Below are 12,424 nucleotides of genomic sequence, written 5' to 3'. Positions count from 1 at the left end.
CAATATCACTTCATGGGGAATTTTTGCAGTTAGAGTAGATGGTCATTGTAGGTCCCTCCCAACTGAACTATTTATTCTATTCTATTCTATTGTATTCTAGTCTATTCATAGGGGTAAACCCCTAAATCTATGACCAGTTTTTCTCCATTTCTTAAGTACTGTAGTTTGTCTGCAACCTATCTCACTTCACTATCATCTCACTTCACTAACACATAGTGGACACTATTGGTTCTGATGGCAAAATTAATTACTATTGTCTTGATGTACTCTGTTCTGTAAAGTCAGAAGAAAGACTTTGAATATAGTGTATTAATCAGATTATGTAAAGTTAATGATTTTTAAAAACACAGAATTATTCTGGTTTAGAAATTAGTGAGATAATTGTAAAATTTACTATATCTATATAAAATATATAATAAATTAAAATTATATAAAAATAATTTTAATATATATACACACATATTACGTATAATTTTTTTTTATATATATATATATGTATGTATCTCACAGTCTGAATTAATTCTGAATTACCTGAAGTCCAGGCATTCCTGGCAATCCAGGATCACCTTTTGCACCATACCCTTGGTTATATCCATCTGCAGGGCACCCCTGGACAATTAGATAAAAAGGAAGATAAAAAGTTATGCTGTAGAACTCTGTAGTGGAACAAATCTCCTAATACAGTTTGTAGGGAAATAAAGCAACATCAGAATTGCATAATGATGGCAACTGCCCACCATGGATAGTTCTGCCTTTAAAAAAGATTTTATTAAATAGAATATACCTTTTTCAGGCATTCCAGTTCTCTGTTAGGACAGTCTTCATTTCAGACACACCTACATTACTCACCCACAGTCCTGACCTTCAATGCGGTTTTGGTACTTTTTATCCCTTTAAAATACTCTCTAGTGCATCTGCAGATTTCCATATGAATTCATAAGCTATTTGCTTAGTTCTTTGTGTGCTTGAAAGCATTAAATTCATTACATGCAATAATGGTAGTTAAAGGGGGAAAAAAAATATTAAATACTGTTTTGCAACCTGGGGTGAATGCAACTAGTACAGATGAAGCAACAAAGTTTGTGGTTGCTTCTTTTGGAAAGTAGACCTTCTATTACCCATGAATGGAGACGTTAAGAACTCTTTTCCAGCAGCGAACATACACATAAGTTGTTGATCACCAATATATCATGTAATATGGTGTAAATAACTGACCTTCTCTCCTTTCATACCAGCAATACCCTAGGGAAAAGAACAATCATATTATTAAAACAGAAAGCTAAAAGAGACAATGGTGAAAGGACACATTCTAAATATTCTCCAAGCTCAGTGCTCTTGAAGTGATTCATCTTCATGGACATGGTGTATAGCCAGGTACATGTTTACTGTGCCAGACTTCAAATTAAGAAGGAAGGGGATATTGTTAAAAAATAGTTCAGTTTCACACAACTCTACAAGTGAAGGCAGAACAGTTTTGAAGCCTGACCTTAATAAATAAATAAATAAAATCAGGAGAGCCGGTAAAGTAAAGATCATGTTTAGAAGTTATTAGATGTGAAGCCACTGGAACTTGACAGACAGCATTCCTTTTCCATCTGTTTAGAAGTTTCTGTTAAGAACACATTTCTACAGAGAAAAAAACAAATCCTAGGGTTAAAGCAATGCACCCAGAATAAGAAGTGTTGGGTTTAATTCCTGGTTCTTATCGACTTAATTAAGCCGTATCCTCAAACATATTTAGGCATGAACTGAAACTTCAATGTATTACGTATATATTGGACACCTTTAGAAATGTGAGTGGTAAATTTTCATGAGTATCTCTTGAGACAGTAAAGAGCTAACACAGTCAATGAATTTGCATGCACTCATTAACTAAGAAGTTGAGACCTGACATACAGCTGATAAAGCATTACTTTCAACTTTGGTTTCTTTACCAGACAGTTTTCATATTAATAAAATGGGGATACCTATATATTTCAACTGTTGTCAATACAAGCTAATGTGAGGCTTTACACTCCTTCAGTGAATGGCTTTATGTGGTAGAAATGCACAAAATCATGAATTTCACAGACACCTACTAGAATGCCTGGAGCACCTCTTCTACCTGGAGGACCTGGAAAACCTCGATCACCCTGAAAGTAGTAAGAGTGACTGTTAATGCATATTATTGTTTATTATTTGGTCTGATTTTAACAAATGTGATTTAAAAAGTTTTTTATGTTATCATACTAAAATTGTGAGTTGCATTACCACCATATTTGCTAGAAGGGGCACAGCCACACTGTATGGGTCTTGACTTCTATCCCAGACACCAGGCTTTATTAGCTATGTCAGATCAGTTCTCTGTTTCACTAGAAATGTAAGATTTTCTGCAGTAGGCATTCTTCTGACTCCCTCTTTCAGAATGCTGGAAGTATTTGCTCATAGAGCAAAGGAAAACTAGTAAACCTGTAACTTAACATTAAGCCTTTTCTTTTAATTGTTTTTGGGACTTATGAAATGCCGACTTCCAGCTAGATACTGGTGAAATAAAATTAATTAACTATCTACCTTTTCTATAAGCCATTTCAACAGAAGGACAGGTTGGACAAAACTAATTAGGTCTTCTGGATTTAATGAAAAAAGTTTTATCTGTCAAAATATTCTTAACTTTTTAGCAAAGGCTATTAGCATGTATTATTTATCTATCTTACACAAAAAGGCAGCACTTTTCCTTCCTCTAGACTCATGATTCAAATTTTTCCTAGTTGATAAAAGTTACAAACCAAAACAAATCAAAGTTGTTGTATATTGGGGGAAAAATTCAGAATGTTTTTTGGCCCTTCCTAAGCATAGCCAAACACAATCCCTGTAACATTCTACTTGGTTTGTACCTTTGTGCCATTGCATCCTGGAACACCCGAGCGCCCAGGAGGACCAACAGTTCCCGGTTCACCCTAAAAAGAAGTGCAAAATTGACACAAGCTTTGTTTTTGCACGTTCATATTACCCTACAGCAACACTGAAAGAGTTTATGTTGGAGCAGTGTTTCACAAGACTTGACAGATTACAATGTGTTCTTAAATCATTACAATGAGTAAGGACTGCTGATGCTAAGATTTTTATCTCTAGGCTAACTGACAGAGACAACACTGATGTTGATACTAGAGTGAGCACATCGGGCTGAGGATAATTGTGTACTATAGTAGGAGAGAAATGGTTAAATCAGTTTTGTTTTTACTTACTGGAAGTCCTGGGGGACCTGAAAATCCAGGTATTCCTGGGACTCCCTAATGATATAAAAACAGAGGAATAATAACACAAATATTAAGCAAAAGCTTATGATGTGTTTTTTCTTTTGATCACACTTAGAAGAAGAATGAATTCTTATGAATTCGTATGATTCTATCAAAAGATCATTATTTCCTTAACCCTTCTGACTGTGAATCAAGTATAAAGGTAGCTTATGCACTGTTAACATAGACTGGTTTTGCCCACAGAAAAAACTCCAAAACAATTCTTCAGGCAATTCTAGTCTGAATTTTTCAGAGCACACTCCACTACTAAATACATACAGTATGAACCTTGTACATAAGGTATAGCAAAAAAGGCAAAAGTTCTAAAAAATAGATAAGGGATGTGCATGCTTCATGTCATAAAGTTTAAAAATACTTTAATATCATATGTAATGTTTTGTTCTTATTTTTCACAAATTATTGAACCAAGCTGGCATTTAACATGACATTTAATACATACAAGTTTGTTTAAAATATAAATACTTACTCGTATACCTTTGGGTCCAACTAAGCCCATAAGCCCTGGAGAACCCTAGATCAAAAATGGAAACCAACATATTTCAATATAATTGAGAAAAAGCACACATATGTCAACAGGACATGCAGTATTTTCATTATTTTACCAATATTAACATGTGCACACAAAACTATATAAATAAATAAATGATTTGCCTACTACAGACACTAAAGCAAACAAACACTTAATACAACTTGCATAAATCATGGCATCTTCCCCCCCTTTTCAGTGTTTAGGGGATATATCTCACCACAGGTCAAAAAAATAGCAGTCAGGGTATGTTGAGAAAGCAGTTGCTATGGTTCTGTTCAAACTGTGAGACCTGTGCTTCCCTGTGAGGAAATAGCTGGAAAGCTCCCAGATATGGATGATGTCCATAATGATCAGGTATATGCATGTACCAGCCACTCTCACCTGCACTATTGTGCATGGAAAGGAAAGCCAGGAGCAGGATAAAAGGGGGCTAAGCAGGATGGGAGAGCAAGGCCGAAAGAAGACAGCACAGCATGCCACAGTACAGTCTAGACAGAACCTGCTAGAATTGTTTCAAGACTAAGAAACTTTTATTGCTCCCAGAAAGGAAATGGGGAATGTACAGAACTGCATAGCTCCTAAAATCCTGGGTGACATTTCATTTAAGATAATGTACAGGCATTGAATAGGAAAAGCTAACTGGAATACACTACAATAGATGGCATTCAGGCTAACAGAGATGTTCTTGCTAGATAAATTATCCTTACTTTTTGCCATTCTTGCAGAAGTTATTATCACTTATTAAAAGGGAAATGCTCTACTAAACACTTTTCAATGAGTTCAAACAAATGGCTCATCAACATGTATGAGATCCACCATGAGTATCCATTCCACAAAGTATTGTAAAAACGAGATAGGACAGAATAATGCAACAATACCCAAACAAATTAAAACTATAAAAAAACAATTGTTTAAAGGTATGGGTAAGAGCTGAAGCCACATTAGTGCAGGTCCTAGGCATAATGTGAACGTGTGTGATGGGTTGACCCTGGCTAAACGCCAGGTGCCCACCAAAGCCGTTCTATCACTCCCCCATCCTCAGCTGGACAGGGGAGAGAAAAATATAACAAAAAAAGCTTGCAGGTCGAGATAAGGACAGGAGAGATCATTCACTAATTACCGTCACGGGCAAAACAGACTCAATTTGGGGAAAATTAGCTCAATTTATTACAAATCAACCAGAGCAAGGTAATGAGAAATAAAATGAAATCTCAGAACACCTTCCCTCCACCCCTCCCTTCTTCCCGGGCACAACTTCACTCCCGGATTTCACCACCAAGCCCCCCCAGTGGCACAGGGATGGGGTTTATGGTCATCACATGTTAATTTCTGCCGCTTCACCTCCTCAGGGCGAGGGCTGATCACACTCTTCCCCTGCGCCAGCGTGGGGTCCCACCCATGGGAGACAGTCCTCCATGAACATCTCCAATGTGGGCCATTCCCATGGGCTGCAGTTCTTCACAAACTGCTCTAGCATGGGTCCTTTCCACAGTGTGCAGTCCTTCAGGAGCACACTGCTCCAGCGTGGGTCCCCCATGGGGTCACAAGTCCTGCCAGAAAACCTGCTCCGTGGGCTCCTCTTCTCCACAGATCCGCAGGTCCTGCCAGGAACCTGCTCCAGCGTGGGGTTCCCACGGGGTCACAGCCTCCTTCGGGAATCCACCTGCTCCAGCGTGGGGTCCTCCCCAGGATGCAGGTGGATATCTGCTCCACCATGGACCTCCATGGACTGCAGGGGGACAGCCTGCCTCACCAGGGTCTTCCCCACGGGCTGCAGGGGAATCTTCACCCCGGCGCCTGGAGCACCTCCTCCCCCTCCTTCTTCACTGACCTTGGTGTCCGCAGGGTTGTTTCTCTTACATGTTCTCACTCCTCTCTCCGGTGGCTGTTTCTCACCATCCCAACTTTTTTTTCCTTCTTAAAAATGTTATCACAGAGGCGTTACCACTATCGCTGATTGGCTTGGCCTTGGCCAGCGGCGGGTCTGTCTTAGAGCCGGCTGGTCTGGGCTCGCTCTCTCGAACACAGGGGAAGCTTTCAGCAGCTTCTTACAGAAGCCACCCCTGTAACCTCCCCCCCCCCGCCGCTACCAAAACCTTGCCACACAAAACCAATACAACGTGGCAGTACCTTCCTGATTTATACCATGGCTGAGTTCACACCATATTTAGACACAAATAATTTATTCACCAAAGTAAATTTATCGATGGCAGCAGGAGTGTTCCTCAAGACAAAAATAAATCATGTTTTTTAATGAGTATTTACTTGTTTTTTTCTGCTCATGCAGGAGTCATTGAAAATTCATATTCAGCCTCAGTTTAGGCATACAGGAAAGAAAGAAAGCCCAAATCACCAAAGTAACTCTCTCCATACTGCAGGCAACTAGGCATTTCCTAAACAGACCAAGATTTATCTTAAAAAACATTTTTCCTTTCAAATTTTCTTAAATCAATTTTTCATATTTGTCTCAGTAGTAGCTTGTTTCCTCTCTTTCCAACAGATGTCAGAATGTAATGTTAAGACAAAAGTGAAGTTATGCTGCTAAAATCTATTTAGACCCATGTTACATTGCTGCTGGCAATTCAGTGAAGGTGCTTTAGCACTGGCCAATGGACAACTGACAACAAAAGCCCATGTTCATATCAGCTACTTTGACTCAGTCAAAACTGACCATTGCATCTAGTGACCACACAAAATCCATCACCAAACAGGAGACTCTGAAACAAGTTTCGTTTTCTTTTGGTTTTGTTTTTTAAAAAAGAATTCTCTACCTAGTCATAGCTCACTTTCACAGTCAGAGTAGTTTCTCTGTGTCTCACATATACACCTACCTTTGGTCCCTGTGGCCCTGGAGGCCCTTCTGGACCAGGAAACCCCCTATGACCAGGTGGACCTGGAACACCAGGAAAGCCCTTTTCACCCTGTAAACATTAAGAGAATGACATTCTTAAAATACCCATTAATTCTCCTTTTGATAACTTATTTCTAAGGCATTCATTACTTTCAGTACCTCTTAATTTCTACAGATCTGTCTGCTACTGTGGCAGTTATATTACCCTTGCTCATACTGACCTGTTTTTGTGGTCCTGCTTACGTGCTGTCTAGGCCACATGGTATCACTGAAGTAACATACTCATAAGTATGGTTGAAGATATCAGAAGACAACAATACTCAAGATTTTGCGGAGTACAGAAGAGAGAAGAAGAACTGGCTGCATGAAAAGTTTAAGAAAGTAGCTGATACGTGTTCCTTGTTAGTATTTCTGCATTGTGTTTAGTCCCTACAAGCAACACAAATTCAAATCCATCACAACAGCCCTAATTTGTAGTTGGCAAACTTAATGGCTGCTGCTGTACAGCAAGGTCAGTTCCAAATCATCAATACCTCTCTTCATGTAAGCCAAAGAATCAGTGGGAGTCAAATGCAACAAAACCATTCAGATACAATAAAAGAAGTTTGCTTTAAGCAGCAACTTTGTAAAATTGTTCTGAATCTCAGAGATTAAGACATGAAGTTATTCTTCCTTGTGTTTTTTAAGGTCAAGTTCAAACCATGTAAAGAAAACACAGAAGAGTAAAGCTATACACATAGAATACAGGAGGCTAAGTTACAGTGGAAGGGGCATTTTCAGTTTTTTATTTAAATATAATGAAGAAGCAAGTCTTATCTTGTTTAAAAAAAAGTGCTTCAAACCTAGAAACTGACAGAAAAGATGTTTCAGCTCTTTAGACAGCAGCAATTTAGCATGCTCAATTTTACATCAGTGAATAGCTGCCTATTCAAGACCTTTTACATCACAGCATAACACAGGAGAGTGAGGATGGGGTTATTGATTCTCTCAGAGTCAATTTTCCTATTGCTTTATCAGGGGAGAGTTATACAAAAAAGCATTTGAATTCTGCTGTGCAGAAGTTCTGGTATCATATTATTTTATGTACAAGATAGGATCCAAAAAAAGTCTCAGGGAAGTCAAAATACCTTGGCTTGTCCCTCCACCAATTCTTGTCCCTCAAAATCCCACAAACTCACCAGATTTTAAATAGGTTCTGAATCAAAAAAAACAAAACAGTACTAAAATATAGTGTAATCCCAGAATATTTTAACACAAATCAAAATAACAATTGCATTATGAAGAGTCTGTAAGATCTGTATCATAAACCGGCATAGCTTTTTATAACAAATCATTTATTTCATCCGCCACTGTGCCAAGAAAGGCAAAAAAAGGTTAATGCTATACCAAGACGTGCCACTGGAGGGGGTGTGGTACTAACTCACAGAAAAACGGAAGAAGTCCTTGATCTTCCTTCCCTGAGCTTGCTATGCCCTCACTGCAGCAAGCGATGGGGTACTCTCCAGATACAGAGCAGCACTGCGCTCTCCTGACAGCTTCACTCCCCTCCATGCAGTACAGACAATTTTATTCACACTTTCTTCTTGACAGATCAACAAGATCAGAGGATTCTCAGGTTGGAGAATTTCTTAACGTTGAGTGGTTATCAGAACATATTAATGCAATTGTCCTGACTTGCCGATGCTGGCTGAAGAACTTCAACAGTGTAAACAATGATTAACTCTTACTTCCTAATTGCTCAGTTGCTTTAACATAGAACTGATGAAGACAAATTGTGGGTGTTCATTCTTATTAATATTTCTCTTCTAGTGGACAGCTTATTTTTTTCTAATTTTTCAACTGGTCTCACTTTTACTGGTTAGGACAAAGTCGGGTTAGGCCAACTAAGAACATCTAAAATAAGCACTGAGATTTTACTAAAGACATGAGTATTCTCCTTTCCCACTTATGAAAACATGTTTTAATAATGAACATATTTACTTTGAGAGAACTTTTCTCCACCACTGAAATGAAGCTTCCTAAAGGCAAGACTAGCAGCGTTTACTGTGGTGCAATATAACACTTTTTTCTTGGTAATAAAAGTACAGGAGGAAAGTTGTGAGTAATTGTTTACCAGCTAGATGTGTCGATCAGTGGGACTAATCACAACCCTAAGCCTATAGAGGCATCTGGAACCTACTGATAAGGTTTAGTATAGCAATCACTGTGTCCACAGTTAGCCTGAATTAGAACTATGACCTCTTTAATAATGTCCCTTTCATTTGTGAATCAGTTGTTTTTCCACCTACAAGCAGGAGTTTGAAAGAATTTTTGGCATTTGTATAATTCAGGTTTGTCTAAAAGCCACTCCAAGCCTCTGCCAAGCTACTACTGGCAACAGGCAGAGCCACAGCTCTGTTACTTTTCATGGATTTGATGCTCGTTCCCTAACTGCTGGCAAGTGTTTGTGATAAGGACCCAGAAACTCATTCCCTGTGTCAGTCTGCAGGACATTTATCTGTTTGATGCATGTAGATTTATCTGTTTGATTTCATGTTTGAAAGCATGTAGCTTTGCCTCAGGAACCGGAAAAGGGGGGGAGATGGGCAAGGTCCAAAGGTGGAAAGAGGGAAGCACTGAACATGACACTCTTGATGGCATTATGAAATTTGTAACAGGAGAGCTGCCGCCAGGCTGATTGTATCTGTGGGCATTTGTTAGGAGTTTGTGAAAGGGACCTATTGCTTCAGACAGTTGTTCTTCTCTTGGTGTTCAAACATCATGCAATGCTGAAAACAAACTAATGCCTTTAAGAAAAATAAATTCAAAAGTCTTCTTAGTTAAACAGTGTCCCCAGAGCTATTGTAACAGATTTTTGTAAGGTAATGTATTCCTTTTACAATTCTCTGTAGACTCTGTTGATAGAATACCATCACACAATAAATTCACTCACTATATCAACTCAACTAATGTATTAAAAATTTCCAGGCATAAGCTAATCTTAAAAAAGGAAAAATGTATTTTTTCTTACCTTGCTACCTTTCATGCTATCGCAAAAGCAGGGACTTTTACCTTTGCATACACAGCTCTGAAAAACAAAAAGACAAACTTCACTATAAAATTATTTTTCTCATTGGGTTGTTTGGTGAGGGGCAAATGAGATCTCAGGGGTTTTAGTAAGGTAATTATATCACAAATACAACTTAAAAAAAAAAAAAAGTTCATGAAAAGTGGCAATTCCTAACAGCGGAAAAAGAGCTCATTATTCCTCTGTACTGTCTTCTGAGACAGATAAGGGCACTAGTTTAATTTGGGGTCACTAGTTTACCTTGGGGTAAAGGCCAAGAAGCTGTGCTTAACGCCACCAGGGTTATAATATCAGCATGAGTGTAAAATTCAAGAGTTGGGCACTAAACATTGATGATTCTTTAAACAACTTCCTGTAGAAACAAACACATATACTGATACTGTTTTAGATTACAATGATACTCTTTTTATTTTCACCTACTAACCACTAATTTTCTGACTTTTTGTAGCTGCCTTCACCTCCTGACACTGGCTTATGTACCTAATACAATTACAAAGGACCCTCAACTTTGCTATTTCTTAATTCTGGAGGTTTCCTGAGCCAAGCTGTGTGGCAGTGAGTGCCCTGCCACAGGGATGTTCCCACTCCTGCAGCAAGTCCTGAGCTATAGCTGCTACCAGCATGTCTGTGTCTTCAGGTGAGCCTGGAGTTCAAAGCCCCCTTGGAGGGCTGAGTGTTGCACTGTAGCATCCAAACCTCTCTTTGAGTCTGTGACCTCTACTGCCACAGTATGGCATGGCTATCTAGGGTTAACTACCATTTGGCAAAATTCAATGATTAATCAAGCAGGAAGAGATATTCAGTCTTTTATTGTTTACACTTAAGTGAAACAAACAAAAAACCCAAACAAGGATATTCAGTATGTAACTGGATAGACAGCATGACTAAATTAGCTAGCTCATGTACTAGGTAGTCATGGTAGCAGGGAGCTCAGCAGAGCTGCAAAGCACATCTGAGATCCTGGGTGAATATGAGAACACTTAACCCTTCTGTGCCCTGTTCCTGCTACAGCTATCATGCACTCAGTACCTGAGCTAGCCCAGTCTGGCTAGGATAACTCCGCAAAGGACTCTTCTACACTCATGTAGGCATATCCTACTTCAGTAGAGGGGATCCTTTTTCAACATAAATATTATATATACTAAAATATCACTGAGGTTATTGAAGCCATGTATTTCATAGTTTATTGTCCTTCTTTGTACACTTAAATTCTTTCCTTTGTTTTTGAAGCTCTTGGTGAATGACTTTTTCAATTGTGCCACTGTAGAAAGAGGGTTATTTTTCAGTTCATCCTCCCACTTCAGTATATACGTTTATCATAATGATCATATACTATGTTATAGTTACAGACAATAAGAAAGGGAAAACTATCACATATTGGTTAGGAAGATATTTTTCTAAGTTGCATAAAATTCTGAAAAGAAGGAAAAACTGTATATTTTCTTCCATGATTAAAGCCTTTAAAATGGTATGATACAAAATTTCTATTTACATCTTGAAGACAGAATTAATTAATCCTTACAACTGGTCATAATGTAACAGCAGCGCTGTTCCAAATTTGTAACTCTTCCAGTGGTATTCTCAAAAAACAGAAAACAAAAGTGTTCTCCATTACATTTTAAAATTATAAAGTCAGACTGTCATTAAATTTAAATTTTCCTGTAGCAATCAGTTCAGGTAAAACATTTGAAGAATTGAAAAGCATCTTTTCTTCCCACAAGCTAGAATCAATTTCTTCTGTCTTCATCATCCACAACTAAGGTATGTGGTATCAGCCAGCTGCCTTCATTTCTTAACACATTTCACAGTGTTTGTCTCTTTCCTTTGACTACACAAGGAAACTTGACATCTTGTTTGGAACAACTCATTGAGTCTCTTTGGGTGCCTCTTTTAGGTGCTGCTGGAACTTGCTGTTCTCTATGGACTAGAGAATTACTGACAGCACCTGCCTGTTAGGTGGCTGAAGCTGGGTGAGATGATGCCATCTATTAATTTATAAATAGATGCAGGGGGTATTCCTCAAGTGAAGAGCTATTTAAACATTCATGTACAAAATAAAACAGAAATTAGAATCAGTTGCCCATGAAAAGCAAATCCCCCAAGAAATGGTTGTGCCTGCCTGTGTTCCATAGACAGATCAATAAGTGATTGCTTGTTGTTTCAAGCTAGATTTTTAAAGAGTTGCAAACATTAAATACTTAATTCTTTGGCATATTTAAAGACGACTCTTTCTTCACCTGATCTGACAGCTAGAATTCAAGTGGTAGTGCATCAGAAATTTGGAAAACAAAGGTGTCATGTAAAACAGAAACCATGTGACTATGCTACCTTTACTATTATTTTAATCAATATGATTATATCACCAGAGACACAAGAATAACACTAGTGCAGAATTAACAACAAAAAGTACCCTGATTTCTTCTTAGTGAGGTCTATCAGTTTGGCTCTGGATAATCTAAATTCACCAGGTAAGTTACATGACAGATATCTTAAGCCTTCCAGCATAAATACCAGAGGATAAAGTGACATATATCTCATAATAAATTTGAAACAGTCTATAAGACAACCAATTTTCTTGTTCCCTCTTCAATAATAGTACCTTTCATCCCAAAGTATTGTCGTCAAAATAGGTGACATAGGTTATTGGCACATGTCTGGTAAGCAGTATAAAAACGGTAACT

At 38.2% G+C, this 12,424-nt stretch overlaps 1 protein-coding gene across 1 annotated transcript in view; it reads right to left on the bottom strand.

The window, feature by feature from the left end:
- The window catches only part of COL4A3 (collagen type IV alpha 3 chain), a 65,578-nt gene that overhangs the window by 41,733 nt on the left and 11,421 nt on the right, over window positions 1-12,424 (bottom strand). The window contains exons 2-9 of the mRNA XM_049802840.1: window positions 9,687-9,743; window positions 6,657-6,746; window positions 3,763-3,807; window positions 3,225-3,269; window positions 2,874-2,936; window positions 2,079-2,132; window positions 1,216-1,242; window positions 532-609 (exon numbers count right to left, since the gene is read on the bottom strand). Of these exons, the coding sequence (XP_049658797.1) occupies window positions 532-609; window positions 1,216-1,242; window positions 2,079-2,132; window positions 2,874-2,936; window positions 3,225-3,269; window positions 3,763-3,807; window positions 6,657-6,746; window positions 9,687-9,743 (459 nt within the window). The remainder of the gene's footprint in view (window positions 1-531; window positions 610-1,215; window positions 1,243-2,078; window positions 2,133-2,873; window positions 2,937-3,224; window positions 3,270-3,762; window positions 3,808-6,656; window positions 6,747-9,686; window positions 9,744-12,424) is intronic.

Source organism: Accipiter gentilis, chromosome 6 (assembly GCF_929443795.1).
Source record: "Accipiter gentilis chromosome 6, bAccGen1.1, whole genome shotgun sequence".
NCBI lineage: Eukaryota > Metazoa > Chordata > Aves > Accipitriformes > Accipitridae > Astur > Astur gentilis.
This window is presented reverse-complemented; position numbering and strand designations above follow the sequence as displayed.